Source organism: Coenobita brevimanus, chromosome 88 (genome assembly GCF_032717465.1).
Source record: "Coenobita brevimanus isolate Jiangsu-jjx chromosome 88, ASM3271746v2, whole genome shotgun sequence".
NCBI lineage: Eukaryota > Metazoa > Arthropoda > Malacostraca > Decapoda > Coenobitidae > Coenobita > Coenobita brevimanus.
In genome coordinates, this window is record NC_137041.1 from 5928274 (window position 1) to 5953415 (window position 25142).

Below are 25142 nucleotides of genomic sequence, written 5' to 3' on the forward strand. Positions count from 1 at the left end.
TTCCATGTACTAGTACTATATCTACCTTTTATTTGACACAGGAGTGGGACACCTTCACTTAGTGGCACTCATATGACCAGCAGTCTCCTTGCCTAGCCATACAAATGTCTTTCAACTCCCCCCTATCCCCCCAAAAGGAGGATGGTGGACTGCAGGAAAATGGTAGCTTCAACTTGCAATCCACTGGGTTCTTATTCAGATGAGTCTGGGGTTGCAACTACTGCAACTTGACACATATAGCCATATTATTAGAGCTGAGTGCGTGAAGGTGAGGCAAGCCCGTAAATTGTAACAGTGAAATATAAAACACCTGCGAGGATAGGAATAGACTGCATTCAACAGTTGTATTACACGTATAGTTTAGAAGAAACCACGTCATTTTCATCCCATCACGTGTTCCAGTAACTGTGTTAGAATTTGGGACAATGCCTTGCCTTTTGCATTCTCAATTTTAATAATACTGTGCAGTATATCCATTCCCCCCCCCCCCCAGTTCATCCAGGCTGTCCTTATATATATATCAGTCAGTATCTGTATAGTCTTAGTTATCCACTTTGGTGTCTATACTAAAAACAACTACCTTTAGCATGATACCAGTTCATGAATTTTTTCATTTGGCAGACTTGCAGAAATGATATACCTGCAAATTTTTTCACAGCAGCTCTCTTGGCTGATAGATTTTCAGATATATTAGCCTAGAGAAATTTTCATTGCTGTAATCTACATCTTGTTCCATTTTGCTGGAATATCTGTTCACTGAAATACGAACAATTACGTAAGTTCATTAACAATCAGACTTAACCTGGAACTCTCATTTAAGACCAGTGTTGGGAAGAAACATCAGTAATACACAAATCAGAAAACACATCAGGAATATATTATCTGCATTCCTGTTGTTGAAATGTTTTTTTGATTACTGTTATATTATATGATCAGTTTTTCATTCTGGATGAATTTTTAATCAGGTCTGACTCAGTCCATGAACTTAATTTAAAAATGAAAAGAATTCTCTGTGCAATATGCTTGAGACGCTGAAATCAACTGAGAACAGCCTGTGTTGGTTCCGAATGGAAAATGATATTTTCCTAATAATCATCATCATCTTCAAAGCTCTCAGGGTCTTCTGCAATCTCTTCATAATCCTTTTCCAGGGCTGCTAAGTCTTCCCGAGCTTCTGCAAATTCCCCTTCCTCCATTCCTTCTCCCACATACCTGTCATTGTAGAAGCTTGATTAATATCATCATACAGTAGTACCTTTATTCTTTTACAAAAACTCTTTCAAGTACTGTAATACTGTATACTAATCAAGTCTTCTATAAGTCCCATACCAGTCATACCGGTTGAGGATTATAGGTTTGCTCAGTTCCGTCAGTACACCAGTATGTCAGTCTGTCCTTCAGTCTGTCCACATTTTCGTGTCCACATGCATGGACAAATTTTGGTGTAACTTCACACAGTTGTTCCCCATACCATGACCGTTTTTCACGCGCAACTAACAGCCATCTACTCCCAAGGTCAAGGTCTTTACAGACCTGTATTGTGTACACAGTACATACATATTGCTATCATATCCACATTGAATACACACTATATATGTATGGTTATCATTTGGCAGAGGACTTTGTATTGCATGGCAATACTTGATTCACTTGTTGCATAATGGATCATGTTTATTACTATATATATGGTAAAGGTGTTTCTTGGGTACTGTCACAAGCCAGCATTATCTTTATGAATATTCTCATTTCTCCCTGAATATCAGGGAGCATCTTCCCTGATACTTTTCTGTTGTTTACATCATATTGCTGTCTGTCCCATGCACAACATTTTACATATAACACTGTGCATTCCCACAAGTGATAAGCGAGTGCTGGTAAACATTTAATTGTGATACAGTACAGTTATTTAGGATTGCATGAGGTGTAGATCAATTAGGTTTCTTTGAGAAATTTTCGTCTGTGTGATTTTGAAAGAGAAAACTAATAACTGTAATACTATTTATGCACAGAGGTATACATTTGTTATCCAGTGGTAGAAAAAATTGATTGTAACTGTATATTACAAAAAAAGAAAATTACTTGTGTATTTAAAAATATTTGCTGTTGAGCATCTTCATCCTTATCATCCCACCTGCAGGTGGGGTGAAGTTGGGTCCAGAAGACAAGGAAAAGTAAAACCTATGATAGCTGGAGAACTAATTAACAGCACACCTGGTGAAGGGCTACACACCTATACACTCGTCATTCAGGTCCCCAGAATCCTGGCTCCATCTCAAAGGTACAGATTCCACTTGTAGCCTCATAATAACATATCAGACAAGGTCAGCCCAGTGACAGTTGAGTTAAAACAAGGATGCCAAACCTTTGTCATACACTTCTCTGTACAAAATTCACCCAACCAGCTCAATCCCTTGCCAGTTATCAGCCTCCACATCTCTCTTACACACATTTACCCTATCCATTAACTTTTCTCTAGGGCCAGCACATCTGCTGTAATACTTACTCGCATATACCAGTTTCAGCATTCTATTAATGCCCATCCTCTTCATACGAGGTGCTATCCAAAATGTTCCAGACTGGATCTCAACTCCTAAATGGATTGAAGTTGCACGGTGCGCCTCTAGGTGGCAGTACTAACATGCATTGTGAGCCAGTGTGCCATGTGGCGCAGAGCTAGGCAGACGTGGTGATTAATGACGTTTGTTCATTTTCTGTCGTGCACATGTCGTCTGGCTATTTTCTAGATGGTGCTCCAATTGGATTGATCTGGTGCAGGTTTCTATCCAAGGGATGGTTGGGGTTTATTGCTTATGTAATGCCACTCAGGGATGAGTGAGGCTGGTCACTCTCATCTAAAAATGTCAGGACCAATTTACCTAGCCCTGGGCTCCTACAGTCCTCATGGGGCAACACAGGTTTAGGGGATGGATGGATGGATATAAAAAAGGAACAGTGAATTTGCATCAGATTTTGTGTGAATCACAGGAAAAATGCAACAGAGACCCTGGCAATGATTTAACAAGTGTTTGGTGGGCAATCTTTTGGTAGGACATCCTCACCAAGACCCAGAAAGGCCAGACAGGTGAAAAGCAGTGTCAAGAGCATGCTGATCGTTTTCATTGATGTCCAGGGGATTTGGCACAAAGAATTTGTCCCAGCTGGCCAAACCGTCAGTTCCAACTTCTACGGTGATGTTTTGCGGCAAGAGCGTGAAGATGTGAGAAAGGGACTCCCTGACCTTTGGGGAGACAACAACTGGTTGCTTCACCATGACAACGCCCCGGCTCACAGTGCACTCAACACCCAGCAGTTTTTGGCCAAGGACAACATGGCTGTCATCCCCCACTTGCCTCACTGGCCAGATTTAGCCCCGTGTGACTTCTTTCTGTTCCCAAAAATGAAGATCAAGCTGAAAGGGTGTCATGTTGATACCACTGATGATTGAGGACATCCAGAAGGAATAGCCGGCAGTGCTCGACACTCTTCAAGAAAAGGACTTCCAGGGAACATTCCAGCAATGGAGGAAGCACTGGGACAGGTGTTTCCATGTGCAAGGGAATTACTTGGAGGGTGATGGTGGCCAATAGGAGTTATGGTGAGTTTTCAGTTTTATATAGCATTAGTCTGGAAAATTTTGGATATCACCTTCTTTAACCTCTCTGCAGCTCTGTTGTCTACAGACTTCCTTCCCATATTTTTTATGATTCACAATATTTTATATGATTCTTATCTACTCTCCACACTACATTTTGCAAGATCTCATCTCCACCACTCATACAACAAGCATAATGAAGAATTAGCACCATGCCATAATATGGCTATGTGGCACTCTCCGCCATTCTAATTCTTGACTTTTCACTTTTAAGCCACACCATAGTCTCACACACACATTTAATAAGGGTACTAAAACTCCTTTGTGCAACTGTCTTGCAGCCACTGCACTCAAGCTTCTGTACAGTATAAATGGTGCATGGTGAACATTAGAGTTAGTTGCATTTGTTGGGACTTTTCTGAGGAGTAAATCAGTAGGTTGTTATATTACAGTATGATGATTATATTTTACAGCTTACACTTTTTATGAATAATTAAAATGACAACTGGTGGATGACTGAGGGGGTGAATATTGGTGTTGGAGCAGAGCAAAGAGTTGTGATGTTTGGAACTAGGTTATAAGAGAGGACAGTTACTAGTTATGTAAGGAGGGTTAGGGCTAGCGATGATTGGTGAAGGTTAGAGTGTTAAAATTTGGTGGATGCAGATTGTGTTTTGATCTTTGCTTATAGTGATTAGAATATTTGCATTCTGCTTCAAAATTTTGTGGATGTCTGTGAGTGATATGTTTTGAAAATAAAGAGTAGGTAAAAGTCTTTAAATTGATGGTTGTAGTGAGAGAAGCTTACTTGTAGTTTGCCATGCCAATGAGTGATGGGAGACTTGGATTGGAGGAAGACTATAAGTACAGTAACTTGGTGAAGCGATAGTAAGGAAACATAAATGTGTAAACAAAGTTAAGAGCAGAGTAACTCAAAGAAGAAAGGTGGCTAGTACTGTGAAGGTCTTAATAAATAAGACTGAATATGGAGGCTGAAAGGTGACTACATGAAGTTGTGTTAGTACTAACATTAATGTGCAGTATGACTGTGAGAGTATGGTATGACAAAAGTGAAAAAAGGCAATTGAGTACAACGAAAATTAGACATTTAAAAAATTTGTGTGGGTGAAATAGTGGAGAGGTTAAGATACAGATTAATGAAAGATTTGAGTCATGAGGTCTATCGATAAAAGGGTAATAGTGTGTGCTTACATGGCATGGTCATACAAAGACATGAAAATAGGATGGAGGAAAGGTTATGTGTGAGTGAATAATTTAGGCAAAAGGGAAGCATGATAGACCAAAAAGAAGGTGGATGGATATGATGTTTGAGTATGTGAGAATGCAAGATAATGAAAGTTATCAGTTAAGTACTTGATAAAGAATAGAAACATGGATAAAGTATGTGCAGAGAAGCCCATTAAATGGGTGTGGCACCCCTCTCTTAACTTAGCATTTGACAAAATAACTCTGCCTCTCAGATATATGTGCAAAGCACATCTGTAAAGAAGGAAAAATGGAGTCTGGATTTTGAAGTTTTGAATTTCAAAAATCAAATCCTTTTTTGGAACATTTAACAGATACATTATGGTACTAGTATTAATCAGAGCATAACCAACAGAAACTCACCAGTGAACAAAAGCTCTTTTGTTATAAAGCAGGTCAAATTTATAGTCAATGCGACCCCATGCCTCAGCGATGGCAGTGGTGTTGGAAAGCATACAGAGAGAGCGTGGGACGGATGCCAGATCAGCACCGGGCACCACTGTAGGTCTCATGTAGTTGATACCAACCTTTGGAAAGCAAGTGAAAAATGTGATAGTTTCAGAACACCAACAATTGTTCAGATACAGTAGAAGAATTAAACCCATGTGTAGAATCTGTACATACAGTAGACCCTCAGTAAGTTGGGATTTTGGGTTCAAAATATTAACATTTTACAATAGAGATTGAGCAGTATAGAAAGCCTCTATTAGGTGACCAAGACCAATGCATGCAAGTACATTGCAGCCTTTATAAACAAAATGAAATAAAGCAGAACACAACTGGTATACTGATAAAAACTTGCAAATCAGCTTTATAGGTAACAATGTAACATTTAACTTGAAAATTTTCTTTAATTTACTGAGGACTTGACACACCCTCAGAATGAAGTGGTTTACCATGCCTAACCTTAAATCCTGTAGGACACCAGTCAACAAACTCCACTGTCTTTTTGTTCTTGATGGCCTGAATGGCAGAGTTGACGTCCTTTGGCATGACGTCGCCACGGTACAGCAGAGTGACAGCCATGTACTTGCCATTCTGAGGGTTGCACTTTACCATCTGCATTCCAGGAGCAAAGCACTCATTGGTCAGGTCTGCTGTTGATATCTGGGTTTGATGGGAGAAAATAGCTATGTGTAAATCACTTCAATCCAAGTGTGCATTCTGTATTTTATCCTTGTTGATATCTGGGTTTTGGGAATTGAATAGCTGTGATGTTTAACCCTTTCACTACAACGACAAGTTATATATTTTATTCTTGTTGTCCCCTGGTGATGATTTTAATCATAATGGAGACTTAAAACTGATGGGGTTACATGACAGCTTACTCTAACCTCTTCACTACAAGAGATACCCCCAGAAATGAATAAAGTCTGTGTGGTAGCTACATTATAATAAAAATTGGTGTGTAGCAGGGGTTTAAAAAATCCAAAGATCAAAGTGTCACTGCAGATCTGATGCTATGTTGTTTCAGGATAAATAGTAGAAAGGTGACATAATCATTTATGAAGAAAATGATGAATACAAAGGGGACAAATTCACCAAATATTTCACCTCTTCTGCTTCTAACTATTCTCTGTTGGCTAATACCTCTAAACTGAGTGAGGCTTTGTATGATTTACTTCCCATTGATTGTTATGATGCATCAGAGAGGAAAATGACAGACATGCCTTAACTCCTGACCAGTAACATATTTTTGATACCTCAAGAGAGTTTTATTTGGCTCAGGAGATTCTCTTGATAGTGCAGAGGTAAATGAATCCTTTAGTTTATAAGAGTTATGTGCACTTTCAGCTGGAATATTGCTCACCCTTGTGGAGTGGCTGTGGGGAGGTTGCACTAAAGCAACTAGACAAAATTCAGAACAAAGCTGTTAGAATTATTAATAACTCTGCTGTTACAAATAAACTACCTCGTCTATGGGTAAGAAGAAATGTTGCCTCCCTTGCCGTATTTTACAGATACTTTTATGGCGAGTGCTCATATGAAGTTGCATCCTTTGTGCCACCTCTCCATCCCTTCCCCTGTGCTACTCGGGCATCTGGTGGCGCTCATGACTGGAATGTTGCACTGCCATATTGCAGAACTTCTGCCCATCAGAAATCTTTTATGACCCGAACTGCATCTCTTTGGAGTTCGCCTCCCCAGAGTTGTTTCCCCTTAATCTTCAACCTACAGCTGTTAAAGTCCAACTGTTACAGATTTTGTATGAATGGAGGACACCAGTAATCTGGTGTATGGATTTTTTTTTTTTTTTAATTGTTTTTCCTTCCTCTGTTCTGTTAATAAAAAAGAAAAAATCAATGTCTATACCAAGGTGTATAAGATAGTATGAAGGAAGTGAAAATAAAATGTGAGTCTTTGAACTAAAAAGGATAAGCAAAAGCAGTGCAACAGTAGGAACATTTGTTCCTAACTCCCATGGAATGTTTGTATTGCGGATTTCTTTCCCCCCTCCAGTACCTGCATGTGTGTGACCTTATCAGCTGCATGGATGGGTGCGTAGTTGGCGAGGGGAAAGTGGATCCGTGGGTATGGAACCAGGTTGGTCTGAAACTCGGCCAGGTCCACATTCAGAGCTCCCTCAAACCTGTCACATCACTCTGTTTTAGTAAACAGTGTAATATGAAATGGTGATGCACATAACACTTGGCATAATGACTTGTACTGTGTCGTAAGTACTGTTAGTTTCGGGTTTAATGCTTTGCATTTTGTTTTTTCATTACAGTATGAAGTTACTTGTAATTTACTGTTTAGTTGTTTTGAAGTAAAAAATAGGGATAAGGTTATGCCATGAGTGTAACTCTGTCATCATCCAGAAGCATGTCTCAAATCCTATTACTGTACACTTAAAGCAGCATTTTGCATGGACACATCCTAGTTATTAAGTGAGGACTGACTGTATACTTTAACTGTGAAACATACATTTAAGGACAGCATCATACGGCTTTGGCTAAGTAGGTCCCCCCTAACCAGGCAAAGCTGTCTGGAGGATGCTGTATCTAGGATTTTTATTTGAGGTAATATTATCTGATTATCATGGATGGCCCACTGTCTGGCCACCCATATTTCCTGTCCATGGGAGGTCGGTACAGAAATCCAGCTTGAAATCCCTCTCCACCTATGGTGTTATCCACAAATGAAGATACATGAAGTGCATTAACAAAAAGCAGTGGGTGACATTTGTGCCACATCATTGCTACCGTTGTATTAATGGTGGACTGCAAAAGGGCAGCTTTGGCCTGCAGCCCACTGGATTCATGTTCTAATGTGTATGGGGCCACGGCAGTGATCTCTAGGTACAGCTTAACATTCAAAACGGAGATAGCAATGGGAAACCAAGCTGAAAGGGTCATATAGTTATCAGTGTCTCCCTCCTCCTCCCATTCGAAACAAATACTGTACTGATATTGCCCTGCTGCTCATCTAGTTTAACCCCACCAAATTAACCTGAGGGAGGCTGTGATAGAGGAAACAATCTGGCCAATGAGTCTGTTGAGGTTGTGGTAGGTTGGCCTGGTGACGCCGAGGTTCTTGTGGCAGAGATCATATATGGCCTCGTTGTCCACCATGAAGGCTACGTCGCTATGCTCCATGGATGTGTGGGTCGTTAGGATGGAGTTGTACGGCTCTACCATGGCTGTTGACACCTGAGGGAAGAGGGTTATGTTATTTGTTTCTCATCATCACCATCTTTACCATGCCTTGACCGGGACTTTGATCCCTTCCTCTCAACTTACTGTTAGCTCTATTTTTATGTTAAGGCATGCTTTCCTTATTGGATATTCTACAAGCGTGTCTCATAGCCATTCATTAATATAACCCAGCATATAGTACCGTAGAAAACATGTCAGGGCTAATTAATACGAGTAGGCCATAGGCATCGATCATGGAGAGGATAAATCCTCCTCTACAGTACAGTTGGGCTGGGGGAATATCACGTATTTTCTCCGTCCCCATGTAATTCAAGTACTGTACTGTAATCCTGGAAGATGCGGTGTTAAACCAGCAATTACTCCCAGAGTAGGCATACTTAGTCTTCACACTGAAAAAGCAATTTGAAAAAAAAAAAAAAAAAAGTTGCAAAGTATTACACAAAAGTTGATCCGACTCAACAGACATATGCTTTTGAAGTGAACGCCGGTGTAGTGATGCAGTAGTGTCACATCGTTATTAATAACTAATTGCGCAACATGTCTTTCCCCTGTGCTTCGTAATTGACATATCCCTTTTTGAGGTTTATAATTATACAAGGAGCTTTATTGTATAAGAGGGGGCGCTTTAGCATTGGTAGCGCGCTGGACTCGTAATCGGGGGATTGCGAGTTCAAGCCTCGCCCGGGCTGCCGTGCTGGGAGTGGTAGCTCGCTCCTGTAACCCTAGCGGGGCTATATAGTCCAATACAGGGCTTAGCTCGGGGGAACTCCATTTCTCCCATTTTTATCGTATAAGAGAGTGGGGGGTGCCCTGGGAGCAGGGCAATGAAATGACGGGAGACTGCGCGACATGGAGGCGATTTGTTTGTGGCCACTCCTTACGGGATTAAGGCGTCTGGCATTAGACATGTATCGCTTCCCTCGGCGGTACATCTACATAGGCCCGCTCTTTGTCTCGGAAGCAATCCTCCCCAGACATCAGAATAAACTCTTACGTGTTAGCATTACATGACTGGAAAACTTCACCCGTGAGAGCTAACCCTTGTGCAAGATGGCCATGTCGAATGGTCACTTCAGACTACTAGGACGCTTCTTTGAATACGAAAAGAAAAAAAAAAAAACTTGCAACTGCTGTGCTTGACTAGTTAAAAGATACAGGATATTCTTTGTTGTCGGTAAATACCACACATGAACGAAATCAGATTTAAAAAATAAAAATAATGGAGAGCGATAGTATGGATATTGCTGGGAATGTTTGCCTAGGGAAATATTGCAAACGGTATGGCATCGCATGAAATCGACGTCTCATTCTTAGATTACAGAACTCAGGAAGAGTACAGTATATTCAATGTTATTTAATGTTTACAGCAAATTTGTATGCAAGTATTATTCATTGTTACAGTACTGGCGTGAAGTACAAAAATTAGGCTCGTAGGCGGGATTTGAACGTTTCATGGCGTCGTGTGCGTGTGTGGCGAAGATCGACAGCTCCTCTAAATTCCAGAGATCCGTTGTAGACGAGGATTCATAGCAAGTATTTGTGCTCCAAGTGTTTACAGATACACAAGGATGGTTTCAACAGAGGTAAGGTAAGTTGAAATAGTTCAATTTTGCGTATCGAGTGTGTTTATATTAGGGTGGCCACTTCCATCTAAAGTACACCGCGGCAGGGACTCGGTGGAACGCCAGCCTCTTGCCTTGATGCAGTAACCAGTGAAAGGTGGCCTGGATATCAGGAATTTACATGGTTTCGGTCCTCTATCGGCCAGCAACCCCTCTTGCAACACATCACTTCTGCGTAATTTACCTTCTCTCCACCTCATCCATGAGCTTGCCTTTTCGTAATCTTTAGCTCCAGTAGGCATACAAGTGTAAGCATTAGTTTAGCAGGCGAATTTTATTCTTAATTAGAATTGGTCATATTTATTCTTTGAAGTGGAATTTAATTTTACTTCCGGAAAACATTTAAAGGAGTTAATAGCCAGCCTGGAAGCTTGGTGTGAATTTTGTATTTTCATTTAACACATGGTATATGCGTTTTTACAATTAACGTTTGTTTAACTCAGTAATAGGCTTTGGGCAAGGTCATAATATCTAGGGTAATAATTAAATGTGTTCCAGCAAAGGCCCGAAAGGGAGGACAAATTAATGAGCGTCCGGTATGCACGGAGTGACATGCTTTAAGTTACCGTTCCGCTCAGTGCGCATGCGCCGAGTGCCCTTTTGGTTGCTGTGCTGGAAGTATCCCCATGTTGTCTCAAGTATTGTGCCATTTATCAACAACATTTTATGAAATACGTGAGGGAGATAGTTGGATGTCTTATCGACCTACAGTTTATGTAACTATAGGTCGATATACAGATTTATATAAATTAATATACATATGTATGTTACGGGCAGACTGTGAAATCAGTCATTTCGTTTATTTAGGTTGATCTAGGATAAGGTTAGGTTAGTTTAGGTTTGGTTGGGTTATATTAATTTAGGTTAAATAGAGATGGGAACGGTACCTTCCTGCATCGTCACTCCGTGCATACGGAGGTGAGGGGAGATACGAGCTGTGCCATTATTGAATACAGTGACAGACTAGCCTAACCCAACCTAATCTGTCGTAACCAAACTTAACCTAATATAACCAAACGGAACCTAATCTAGACGAACCGAACCGAATCTGATTAACCTAACCAAAACTTGACCAAATAATAATCAGACGTAACTGAGCCTTACCTAACCAAGCCTAATTAAAACATTGATGAGGCAACACAGTCCTTATTTACCGAGTACCCCCCAAAAAATAATTAAACATTTGCAACAGGTGTTTATAGATGAGAGATTGCATAAATGCATACCGTACGGGTAACTTCTGTTGGATGTAATACCGACAGCTAATCCCGCACCACTCTGCTTAGGGTAAGTCAGATTTTACTCATACAGCCTTGGCTTCTTGATATTTCCTTGTGATAGATTGTAGATCAGGTAAGGTTTTGTTAGCTTAGGTTTCGTAAGGTTAGCTTGCATTAGCTTTGGTTAGCGGGACTTTCTCCTTAGAGAACTTTTTTCTTTTGACTTATGGCGTTTTGTCCTAGGGGGCTTTTGCCCAGCGCTCTGTGGCTAATGGTTCATTGAACAGAACTGATAAGGTTCGGTGCCCACAATAACCTTCTGTAAAGTTGTTAAACATTGGTCTTTGTTTTTGACACAGCAGGTACCGTAGTAGACGGGCGGTGTAAAAGGCCAGCGTAACCTCCCGCCAGAATATAGCCGGGTATAAAGTAGCCTAGACCAGTTTATACTCCGCGTATAAAATGGCCTAGGCCAGAATATACCTCGGGTTATATTTCAGCTTAGAGTATTTGACCCCCCCCCCCCGCAGGCCAGATTATACCCCACCTCTTTATTTCATAAAAATAAAATGTAAGCAATATTTTCTTTATTTTAACAAAACACATGCATGACAGATTCTGAATTATAAAAAAAAAAAATTCCATGCTATATAGCAAGCAAGAGTAAGGTAAAAATTATTCAAAAACAAAAGCATGTACTGCACTGTACTTTGCCTCCAAAGCAGTCATGGAATTAACAAACTTACAACTTCCTCAACTTCAAACAGGATTAAATTTTAAAATTTAAAATTTTTATTTAGATTAATATTTTACTTATTATCATTATTACATGTAATTTTTATTATTTCTAGAAAAGGGCGGTATATGATTGCTCTAAGGGGGGTTAAAATAGCCTAGGCTCTACCCCGGGGTATATTCTGGCCTAGGCCATTTTATACCCAGGTTATAAAGTGGCCTGGGGATATAAAACGGCCTGTTACAGCGGCTTCCATAGGCACTGGGAGGTACTACCATGAGAGTGAAGTATGGCTACAAGCTTGGTAAATTGCCACAATTTTTCCTGTCGTACATCCTATTATAATGTTTGAGTTCTCCCCAGTCAGACAACTTCGTATTCTCATAGTATTTGCAAATGTTGTATAAGCCATATGGTTCTTTTCCATTGGACAAAAACCTAATTTCAGCCATTTATACAACTTCACCAGATTTGATGTCATGCACGAATTTCGTGCGGAATGTAGAACTACTGGGCCTTGAGAGGCTGTGAAGCCAATGCCCAGAGTCGGACACATTAAAAAAAAAAAAAAAAAGTACCTTACTAAGTAATCATACACATCCTATCCGAGCAGAAATCAGATCGTCCCTCTCTGTCATAGGGAATTCCCTTACTAAGTAGCCTATTACTTATCCAGATAAGAGGTATATGGTGTAGGGCACTCTGTGCATGCACAAACTAATTGCTGCATACGACTAGGTCAAACTTTTGTTTATCCTTGTATTTGTTTTTATGTACAGTATTCTATTTAGAGTATTTTTTTTTTTTTTTTTTTTTTTTTTTTTTTGAATGGCGATATATTAACAATGACCGTTTAATTTTCATGAGCAGGTTTCTGCACGTTCTACATGCCGGTATATATGGTACCCATACATGCTTAAAATAGGTAAGCAGAGAATACGTATGTACTGTGGGCATGTTCGAAGTGCGTGTTTATTACCTTTTATTTCCTCTTCACCTTTCGTATTCCTTTCCCTATAGCCCTCCTCCCATCGTGCATATTTATAATTTACAGAATTTGCATAGGTCATTCATTTGAGTTAGGTAAAGAGTAGCAGCTTATTTCACGAAGTTTAATGGCATAGTAAAATGCCATTGTTCACTGCTCTGCATCCTTTCCAGTTCTTCGTGACTAGCTCAATATTCTGGTGCAAATGTTAAGCTTGTCACAGCTTAACATTCGAAGTGTAGTGATAGAAGTTTTACGCCTAGTTAAAGTGAACGGAGTATGGAGATAATGGAAAGTATGTGGTCTAAGGGACGAACTGCAAGCTGTTGAAACTAAATTTGCATAGATGTAAGGGAGGGTGCCCGAAGATGAAAGTTTACAGAAGCTCCTTTGTATCGTACAATATTTTAAAACTCATTTCTGTGTCGGGATTTCGTCAGTCGACAATTTTTCTGTATAGCAGAACCATCGGAAATTTACATTAACGCAAATAGGAACATTACTGTGGTTTTGCGTCCTGTCGAACGGGCAAGTACTTTTACATTCTACCTTCTTCGTCATGATTTACGGTTATACCCCGTTCATTTTAGTGTAGTTTCATAGTTTTTAGTATTTTATACGGCCGCTTTTAGTATGTTGTGTCTGAGTTTAGTCACTCATTTTTGATCGATTTATCAAACGTTTAATTTCCTTTGGTGTTGCCTTAGTTCTAGATGGTCTTTGCTGCCTGGTGCTGTTTATTATATCTTGCAGAACCCGCTGGATGTGTATTGCTCCTCTGATGATAGTCTGTTAGAGAGAGAGAGACCGATAAATAGTGTACCCTGGCAATTTTCTTTTTCTGTTATTACTCAACACTTGAACATCATAGCTGTTTCAAAAGTTTTACACGGACCAGTAACAGTCCGAGAGAGCAGGACCATACCTTCTCCTTCCTTATGTTGATCAGGTACGGATCAGGATGGGATGGATTTTACATAGTGAGGACGTTGCATGTGAAGTCAGTGTTGTATTGGCCTGGTATGCGTGTCCTATACCATTTTCAACTAACCTTGGCACATATTTTCGTCCTTTTGCAGGTTGTTTCACGTAGTTCAGTGGCAGAAAAAGAATGCTCTAGCTCTACATCCTGTTCACAGCTTTTCATGACTAACACCATATTCTAGGGCAAATTTATTCTTAGAACTGAGCATTGAAGTAGGATATAAGGCAATTTTAGGTCAAGTGAAAGGAAAAAGAGCAGTTCCTCGTCCCCAGTTGTGTTGCCGGATGAACACTGGAACAAAAGAATGGATTAGAGTCTGGACATTGTTGTGACGTATACATTCGCTGGGCATTGTTGCGATTGGTGCACTTTTATGGCAAACGCTTTTTCCTCTTGGGCATTGCCTCTCATTAATATTTATGGCCATGATGATATCTTTTTATGTTTTATGGTGGCCGTATGACTAACGACACAAGAAGTTAACACGTTAGTCGTTGCTATAGTGTTGTATCTTAATGCAGTACAGGCAAGAACAACTGCAACAACAAGCAGCCGTGTAATTCGCGAGAAATCTGGCGTAAGGAATTCTTGATAAGGGCATTGTCAGCTTAGTTTTTATCCACTTGAGGTCATAGTTGGTGAAAAGGTTTAAGTGTAATGCAGGAACGAAGGGGTTTGATTTTGAGAACAACCAAAGGTCACGTGGCATGATCAAGGTCATCCTGTGTATCTATGTGAATACAAGTTCTGATCTTATTTGCACCAAACTTAGTGGAAGGATTGAAGATTAGTAGAAGGTTGACTTTTAAAACCTGGGTCAAAGGTCAGAGTCGTATGTTAAGGTCAACTTAAAGTTCTTATCCGGTTGACACGAAACTTTGTGGAAAGGTTCAAGGTAAGACTGATAAAGGGATTCGATTTTAAGAAGAGTAACAGTAAAAGGTAAAGGTCACAGGGAAGGTTAAAATGTCAAGGTCATAGGACAAGGTCAGTTCGATTTTGATCTGATTATGACAAAACTAGGTGGAAGTATTAAGGGTCAGGGAAAAATGAGGAAATTCGCTTTTGAAAGCACTCGTCGAAGGTGAAAGTCGCAGTGCAAAGTCAGATGTTTCCGTTTAGACTTTAGAGTAATCGGTGGTAGTGGGTGTTGCACTCTCTGTGCTGCTTCTTGTTTCATCTTGTTTTCTCCTTGTGATTTCCTTATGCCTCCTTTTCAGTTCCTTGTGGTGTCTTTCTGAAGCTTGGAGGACAAAAATTCTGTATGTTTATGCGGAAAGGGCCCGTATTCACTGACTGAACCTTTTTAGTTCGATGACTTAGTTTTATTTCTCGAACTGGCGGCGGAAGATGTAGCCAACATTAACCCTTCCAGTACCAGAGAGCCATCTTGTGCCGAATAAAATTGTCTGATGGTGGACTTACGAATGGTATACATTGTAAAACGAGAAATATCGCCATCTGATTGACTTGCTTAAGATCAGTTCCATGTTATAAGCAATCTCTAATCTGTAACCTTTTAACAGCGTTAGTAGAGGCAGGATCTTGGGTAGAGGTATGGTATTTTATCGCTAACTCCTGACGATTATATCCATTAGAGAGGAACCTTAGCTGTTTAGTCAGAGTAGAAAGCGTGTGTGAATTGGGACTTCGAGAATTAGATTAAAGGCTTTGACAGAGTTTGAAAGTGTAGGGGTATCATCGGCACCTGCATCACCATTATCGTCATCGTTATCGTCATCGTCGTCATTATCGGTATTATTATCATCGTCATCGTCATTGTTGTTATTTTTATCGTCATTTTTGTCGGCATTATTATGTATTATAAAAAGAGGGGGGGGGGATAATATCCCGAGCAGGAATGAAAAACAGGAGTGAGAATTCTCATTGAACTCCCAGCTGTTGTGCACCCCTCCTCCATTCATATACCAAGCCTTCGAAATTATTGAGAGAGAGAGAGAGAGAGAGAGGTCTGTTTACGTTGCCAAATGTGTTCCTTCAACAGACGGTAATGGCCTTTGATAAACATATACAGTATACTTTGCCGTTACCCTTTCAGGCTGGTGACACCTTTTCCATGTGTTCTTGCCATCACCAGACGAGTTTATTTAGCTTTAGAACAGGCTTTTTGAAGTGGGTGGATGTTATATAGCCTTCATTATCCTCCCTCCCTCATTATCAGGGAACTATTAATTGGAACAAAATCGTCTGGTGGAAGCATAAATGAAATGTGAGTTTAGGTGAAGTTAAAAATTAACAGGGTTAAGGTGGTAGAGATCACAGGTCTGCGTTTTGCCTTTTATTGATGTAAATCATCATTTATCTTTAATTAACAGTCACGCATTTTTTTTTTGTATTCCATGCCTGACAAGTTAGTTATTAACATCTTTAGTGAAAAAGTTAATGAAGCCTATGGCGTCATTAGTGACAGAAACCGCATCATAATGATGTCATTAGTGCCATTTCCGTCACATCATTGTCTGTGACAGCTTATTCACATAATGTGGCACTGACATCAGTCATTATTGACAAGTTAATGACTTACCGGTACTGTGTCACTGTACAAGTAATGGATATGAAACAGCTGGGTGCAAAAAATTTGCAAGCATATAACAGGAAATAATGCAGTACCCACTTTAAATGTCTGCCTCGGGTTGGGTTTCAAACCCGATTCATTTTAGCTGACGGTCCTTCAGTGCTGACCCCCTTTTCGTATTTTGTGCCATGCCGAAAGTTAACTTGTTCTGGGAATTGTTTTTTCGTGGTGTATGTTGCATCTCACACGTAATGTTTGTGATGGGGTGGAGACTGAGAGCTGAGGCAATAAGTAATCGTCATAACCGTGTAGTTTTTGGTCAGGATTATTAGTGGGACTGCAGGGACAGGGCAGCCTAAATGATGCAGCAGAAAGCCTCAAGTAGTGATGGCGGTGAGGTATGTCCATTACGGCTGGACTAGGAATGCAAATGCCGCAATATGCACCACCACCACTTGCCACACCGCGGATCATTATTTGTTTGTGAACTTAATGGACATGATGGTAGCACTGAGGTGAGGGGGACGGAGAATGTGCAGGGAATGCTGTTAACCTCTTTTCTGTGTTCGCTTTTATTTGTATTGTTGCTTTCATTCAGACGGTTTTACCTCGAATAGATGAGGCTTTTCGAAAAGGCGTTAATATCACATTCATTAACTTTACAGGCCTCTGTGTTGAATTAAATCGTCAGGAAGTAGCAAGAATAGAACGATAACATAATATGTTATCTGAATCAAGGGTTTAAATATTGTATTGGTATATTACAAAGGATGTGAAAGAAGTTTATATAAAGAAGTAAGGGATAACATGGAAGTTACGTGTAGATAAAAGGATGTGATAGCAAGATAAGGGAAGTGACAGATCAGGAGTTATTAAAAACCAAATGAAAGGATTGTAGAGGTTAGTAATAGATGTTAAATACGAATTGCCTGATGGATTATGATGCTATAATTACTGGGATTGAGTGATAAAAATGGTGTCACAATCTAAAAGCAATTTCTATAAAGTAGTAAGAGATAAGAATGAAAAATATGTACAGATGAGGCTGATGGAAATGGCAGCGACAAAATTTATAGGAACAATATAATGTGAAGGACAGATTTACAGATAGCCTATATATTACAAGCAGACGGAATTGTTTTATTTAGGCTAAGGCGGTAAGAGATAGGGAGGAAAATATAGCGTTGTGGTTTGAGACGTGAGAGGAGAAAATTTTAATGGTGATAGGACTGATTAGCTATCTATAACCAGACGCCATAATCCTAAAAGGGTTGGTCGTCTGTCTTTTACGGGAAGGGGCACTAACTCTCCGCCATCCCGCTTGTTGATACGTAGGGAACACGTATGGGTTAACTATATGGTTGCCACGCTGCGTTGTAAGTGGTTTCCCGGCTTACAGGAAACCATTTGGCTTGTCACTCAGTGTAAAGCCACCTTGAAGGGAAAGAAGATCAGTGAAATGTTATATACAGGAAAGATAGGAGAAACAGGAAGAGAGGAGGGCTGACAAAAAGAATAATAAAGGTGAAGGAAAAAGTAGGCAACACTACATCAAGGGAATGGGTTTATGGTGTCCACTGGTCTGCACTAAATGATACGTTCCAGAATACGTTCCTCCTACTGTCAGAATATTAATATTAGCGTTCGAGAGATGTATGGTTGTGGAGGGGTTCGAAGTAAGCTCCATTAACGCCTTCACTGTGACGCCAGTTATGCAGTATTCGCTCTACCATCAGACGATTTTGCTCAGCTTGGGAAAGACCCTTCGTAGTGAACAGGTTAAGTTATATGGTATAGTGAGCTAACTCCTCCGCTACGATGACGTTTTTCGTACCGATGTTTTTGCTATCCAGACGATTTTACTCAGCCAAGGAGGAACTTTATCAACTGTGTGAATTTGATAGCCTTCAGTAACCCATTCAGTACTAGATATCCTTCCTTTTTTGTGGGCTGTGCAAGAAGGAACCAAAGGCCAGGAGCCCGCAAAATTGCTCCCTCCAAGGAGGGAAAAAAAAAAAAATATTTATATATAACAGACCCAAGTTCAAGATCCATTCTTTTCCTTAGTTGGCTCGTCTATGGTAAAAAGAATTAGATAAAAGATACGTCGATGGGTTGAAGGGGTTGAAATGAGTGAAGTGACCTTATGGACGGGTGTCGTAACCTCTTTCTTACCTCTAATATTCACTAGTATATTTCTACAGTGTAAAAAGCTTAATCTGGTATGCACTTGAGAATTATGAAGGCTTTTAGGAGAGCGGTAAATGAAAGTGCTTAGATAGGAAATTTTAATGGTTGATAGTTCTGGTGTTCTGTCTTCCAATTTTACCTCTCTCAGTTAGTGGAAATTGGGGCTGGTTAATGAGTGTTTATAATGAAAAGGGTGCACTCAGAGATATAAAGAGATGGGGGAGGCGGTGGCTCAGTCGGTAGAGAGTTGGTCTGCAGTCCTAACGGACCCGGGTTCAAATCCCGCTGGGGAAGGGAACAGTTTAAGGATTTGAATTTCATGAATATCAGACTTTACTGATCTACCAGAAGACCCGCCAACATGTAAAAATACCCCCGCTAATACCAATACACTAGTCCTGTATGAGAGAGCCCTAGCATGTATTCAGTATGGACTCGTGGGTGTTAGCGCCAAAGTGTTGATATGTAGAGGTGTGCGGTACATAGGAGGACTACTGGGCCCTGAAAGCAGGCTGTGAAGCTTATGCCCAGAGTCGGTCACATAAAAAGAAAAAAGAAAAAGAAATTAAGGGTGCACACAAAAGATATTATAAAGGGCACACTCAAAGATATGATAAAGGATGCACTCAAAAGATATTAAGGGTGCACACAAAAGATATTATAAAGGGTGCACTCAAAAGATATAAAGCGCGCACTCAAAAGATATTATGAAAGGTGCACTCAAAAGATATTTCTCAACTGCATATTACATTATAGGTCTTTTGCGCCGTATATCATGATAATTGAGCGTACATGACTATTAACATTACGGTGCATTATATATTTATGAGTACGGTACAGCACTTAAGTGGCCTTGCGGGTCGGGGAATAAAACATGTAAGTGGCCTTGATGTTGTGAAAATAAGCATTCATGTGACTTTGATGCAGTGTAGGTGTATTGTAGTGTCTTAGCCAGGTGTAGATGCTTGGGTGTTGAGACCAGCTGTAGGGATATGCCGGTGTATATGTGGTTTGTTTTGAGGGCAGCTGAAGGATATGCCAGTGTATGTCAGTGGATTATGTAGTTTGTTTTGAGGTCGGCTGTAGGATATATCGGTGTGTATGTAGGTTGAGTTTCACATATTTGATCGATTAACACAACCTCCTATGACCCAGCTGAATAATACCCCTTGGTAAATGCTGGAATAGAATACAGGGGCTAGAGTTGCGTCCATCATGAGGGAGAATGGCACCAGTAGTAGCACTCAGGCTCCTAGGACTCAACTGAATAAAATCGTCTGGCGTTTGCTGGAATACGGTGCAAGGAGACGGGACCGTGAGAGGGTTAATTTGCCAGTAAACACACACATACGTTAATGTTTGCAAATGTTTAGTTTGCGTACGCGGTTTATTACTTAACCCTTTACGTACGGGGTTTATTAGTTAACTCCTTTACGTACGCGGTTTATTAGTTAACCCTTTACGTACGGGGTTTATTAGTTAACTCCTTTACGTACGCGGTTTATTAGTTAACCCTTTACTTACGCGGTTTATTAGTTAACTCCTTTACGTACGCGGTTTATTAGTTAACTCCTTTATACGAGGGGATCTCAGTGTTTGTAGTGCATCCTGGGAACTGACTGGAGATGTCTATTTTGTAATGACCCTCAGGAAGTGACTGGAGATGTCTATTTTGTAATGCCCCCGGGAAGTGACTGGAGATGTCTATTTTGTAATGCCATCTAGAGGAGGAGCATGGTCGTCTACCCTTTAGTGTATTGGATTATGGTAGTCTAGCTGAGAACGGCACCTCGAAGGATATTTTCTCTCGATCGTGGGGAGAATTGGACTTACTCGGCCATGTGGAGAGAAAGGAGAGTGAGAGACTAAGTAGGAGAGTATGTGGGTGAGGTGGAAGGGGGGAGAGGTAGGGTGAGACCGAGGATGAAATGGAGGGATGGCGTAGAGAGGTATATGAGAGAGGGGGGTGTAAGTTGGAGGGAGGGCCGCGAAATGGCAGGGGGCAGTGCGACATGGAGACGATTTGTGTGGCCGCATCTTACGGGATTAAGGTTGTAGATAGATAGATACGGCAGATAGATAGATAGATAAACTTGTTACTTTAGTCTGTTGAAAAAAATATATATATATTGTTCTGCTTGCCTGTGGTGCGGGGTAGATGGCGAACTCCAACTTAGTCTTCTTGCCATAGTCGACTGAGAGGTGCTCCATTAGTAGTGAGGTGAAGCCCGAGCCAGTACCCCCGCCGAAGGAATGGAACACTAGAAAACCCTGAAAACGAACACCAGCAATGAGAGAGAGAGAGAGAGAGAGAGAGAGAGAGAGAGAGAGAGAGAGAGAGAGAGATTACACCTATCTTGACTTTTTGTATTTTGGTATTATAAAAAGGACCAGACCGTTTGCCTTAATTATACAGGTGAGAGAGAGAGAGAGAGAGCATTATAATTACACCCCATCAGCGCATGCAGTGTTGACTAATCATTGAAACTCGAGATGTTTCGGTCGAACTCATCGCTAGATTCCTTAACAGGGAAACAACCTCAGGGACTTAGTCTCCTTTTCTTGTTTCTTCGTCGTTTTTCTTTTACTACCTGCGATTTTTTTTCCCCTGTGTCGTATAATTATGCAAGGAAAATGAAGACAAGGCGTGCTTAGTGTGTGTGTGTGTATGTGGGGGAGTGTTTCCAGCTGTTTACATTGACTACCCATTAAAACAACAGACTTAACGCGAAGGTGGACAGGTTAAAAATTCCCTGTTTGGAAAATATACCTGTTTCCGCCAATTTCTTTTAATGTACCGCTAGTTATCTACCTACCCATCTGTTTGTTTTTCTCGATGGTAGTGGCCTCAGCCTTTCTTGTTACACTTGCAGGATCATTTTTTGTAATCTATTTTTGTCTGCCTGCCTGTCTGTGTATCTGTTTATCATTCTGTCTCTGTCAGTCTGTCCATCTGTCTGTCTACCTGCGTCCTGCCTGTCTGTGTACCTATCTTTAGCTGTCTTTTTTCTACCTTCGTCGTGCCCACCCTGTATCTTTTATATGTCTGTCTGTCCCTCTTGCCTGACGCCGCTTCCAATGAGGACGGCATTCACAGATGGACCTCTAGGCAATTTTGTTCCTGTTCCGTAACGGCCATTCTTCTCACACCATCCCACCTACCCTCAGACATTTTCAAACTTATAGCCACCATGTTCTTAGTCTTCCTCCTCTTCTCCTTCCACTCCTGACCAGCGAACCTAAAGTAATGCCTTGTTTGTATAGCCACACACACACACACACACACACACACACACACACACACACACACACACACACACACACACACACACACACACACACACACACACACACACACACACACACACACACCATACCTTAAAAAATGAAGACTCAAACCATACCTGGAAATTAGAGGAGTGGTCGGCCATCTTCCGTATCTGTTCCATGGTGACGTCAATCATCTCCTTTCCGATGGTGTAGTGACCCCTGGCGAAGTTGTTGGCTGCGTCCTCCTTGCCGGTGATCAGCTGGGTAGGGTTGTACAGGGCCCGGTACGTCCCAGTGCGGATCTCGTCTGGAGGAGAGTTTGGGAAAAGTAGGTAGGTGAGGTCGGGTTGGATGGGATTGAGTTGGTGGGTTAGGATTGTTTGGATTGTGTTAGGTTAGGTTAGATTCGTTATGTGTGCTTATGCGCGTGAAAGTGTGTGTGTGTGTGTGTGTGTGTGTGTGTGTGTGTGTGTGTGTGTGTGTGTGTGTGTGTGTTAGTTTCAGAGGGGGAGGAATCTGTGTGTGTGTGTGTGTTTGAGAGGGGGAGGAATCTGTGTGTGTGTGTGTGTGTGTGCGTGTGTGTGTGTGTGTGTGCTGGTTTGAGAGGGGGAGGAATCTGTATGTGTGTGTGTTAGTTTGAGAGGGGGAGGAATCTGTGTGTGTGTGTGTGTGTGCTGGTTTGAGAGGGGGAGGAATCTGTGTGTGTGTGTGTGTGTGTGTGTGTGTGTGTGCTGGTTTGAGAGGGGGAGGAATCTGTGTGTGTGTGTGTGTGTGTGTGTGTGTGTGTGTGTGTGTGTGTGTGTGTGTGTGTGTGTGTGTGTGTGCTGGTTTGAGAGGGGGAGGAATCTGTGTGTGTGTCTGTGTGGTTAAAATCCTGATGGATGTGATAGCGTTGTCAGAAGCCAGAGATAGTGATAAAAATGTCACGAAGATAATTATGGTAATGACGACGATAATACCTAAGAAAATGGTAGCGCTGACAATTATGTGAACGATAATGAAGACGATGGTGATTGATGAAGGCATGTTGTGTTATGAATATGAAAAATACCGTACTTCGTGAGGATAAATACTGGTGGGATTAATACTGGTGAGGATAAATGCTAGTGGGATTAATACTGCTGGGGTAAATACTGGTGAGGATAAATACTGTTGGGATTAATACTGGTGAGGATAAATACTGTTGGGATTAATACTGGTGAGGATAAATACTGTTGGGATTAATACTGGTGAGGATAAATACTGTTGGGATTAATACTGGTGAGGATAAATACTGTTGGGATTAATACTGGTGAGGATAAATACTGTTGGGATTAATACTGGTGAGGATAAATGCTAGTGGGATTAATACTGATGGGGGAGATACTTAGGGCCGGATTCTGAGCGGTGTAAGAACCTTCCTAGCACCTCTTTCTTAGCGATTTATTTTGCATAATATACCTTAACATTCTCTTGAGTTATTTATGCCGGTATCGTTTTAATGTGGTTTTTATTAGTATCATACAAGAGGATAACTGAGGTGTAATATGCAGAATAAATCGCTAAAGAAGAGGTGTTGTGTACAAAGCCTCTTAGAATATTATTATTATTATTATTATTATTATTATTGTTATTATTATTTTAACCACGGGCTTATCTGGACGCGGACCGAGATGCATTTTTCTGCAGTTCAACATCCTCATTTCCGGGAATAGGGAGGTAGTTGAAGGACGTTTGTATAAGCTGGTAGGGGAGTTGCTCGGCCATATCAGTGCCACCGCGAGAAGGCGTCCCTCTCTAGCCCTAGAATTTGACCATAACAAGAGATCCTCAAACCCACCAATCACCGTGGGCTCCAGATCGACGAAGACGGCCCTGGGTACATGCAAACCACTCTCCATCTCGCTGAAGAAGGTGTTGAAGGAGTCGGCGCCGTAGCCCACCGTGTCGTCTGAGGGCATGAGGCCATCGGGGGTAATGCCATGCTCCAGGCAGTACAGCTCCCAGCACGCGTTGCCTATCTGCACGCCCGCCTGCCCCACGTGGATACTCATGCACTCACGCTGGCAAGAGAGAGGAAAAAATAATGTAGAGGAAAGAGGGGAAAATGAGAAAGAGTACAAGGAAAAGAAGGAATGTGTTGTTTATCCACACTCGCCTGACAGGTGGGTACTCATGCGTTCACGATGGGGGAAAAGAGAAAAAATGACGAGGAAGAGAGGAAAAGGGAGTGAGAAGAGGACGTGGGGGATAAGAAAGATATGAAGAGGAAAGGGGTGGGAAGTTGTAGATATTCATACACACACGGTGGGGAGAGATGCAGAAAAAAAAAAACTGATGAAGAGGAAAAAGGAAGAATTATGTGGAAAAGAGGGAAAAAATAAAGAGGAGTACATGGAAAAAAGGGAGGATGTGGAGAGAGGGAGAGGGCCGGAAAATTGTTCATGTCTTCCCTATTTTTATACAGGCCCTCCCTACGTAGATACCCATGCACTCACGCTGCGAAGAGGAGAGCAAAATGAAAATGATAACGAAGGAGTAGGTGGAAGATAGGAAATGCGTGGAGAGGAAAGATATGGAGATGGAGAGGTGAACATTTTTAAGTCGCTATTCTGTACAGTTACATGCCCTATGTGGTTATTCATACATTTAACGCTGCGGGGGGAAAAAGAGGGAAAATATGAGAAAGAGGAAAGAGGACAAAATGGAAGGTAAGAAAGATGTGGAGAGAAGGAAGGACGTGGAAGGTTATAGATATTTGTACACCAAGCTGACCCACGTGGTTAGTCATGCGCTTACACTGGAGAGAGAGAGAGAGAGAGAGAGAGAGAGAGAGAGAGATTTTCCTTGTGTATTTGGGGGGTGGGGGGGGGCTAAAACTACAGTGATGGGTGTGGGGAGACGTCAGGTATAGGGAAGTGAGTGTATGTAGGTCAGGGCGGTAGTATCTTGAGATCATGGTTGTCGTGGCGATGTTGAGTGATAGTGGCAGTAGTGAGGGAGTGCCACTGCTTGGGGTGATGGCAGCATGGCGTGTGGCACCCCGGAACAGGCCACCATCTTGACAGCTACTCTTTATATCTCGACCCTTTTTAACAGATT

At 41.3% G+C, this 25142-nt stretch overlaps 1 protein-coding gene across 1 annotated transcript; it reads right to left on the reverse strand.

The window, feature by feature from the left end:
* Nucleotides 1-847: 847 nt before the first annotated feature.
* On the reverse strand, nucleotides 848-24112 carry LOC145411173 (tubulin alpha chain-like; the record flags this gene model as incomplete). Its single annotated transcript, XM_080281228.1, has 8 exons — nucleotides 848-1212; nucleotides 5222-5385; nucleotides 5765-5965; nucleotides 7322-7448; nucleotides 8309-8508; nucleotides 20934-21062; nucleotides 22196-22368; nucleotides 23881-24112. Coding segments are annotated over 8 exons (1353 nt in total), but the record flags the coding sequence as incomplete, so codon positions are not given.
* Nucleotides 24113-25142: the final 1030 nt, after the last annotated feature.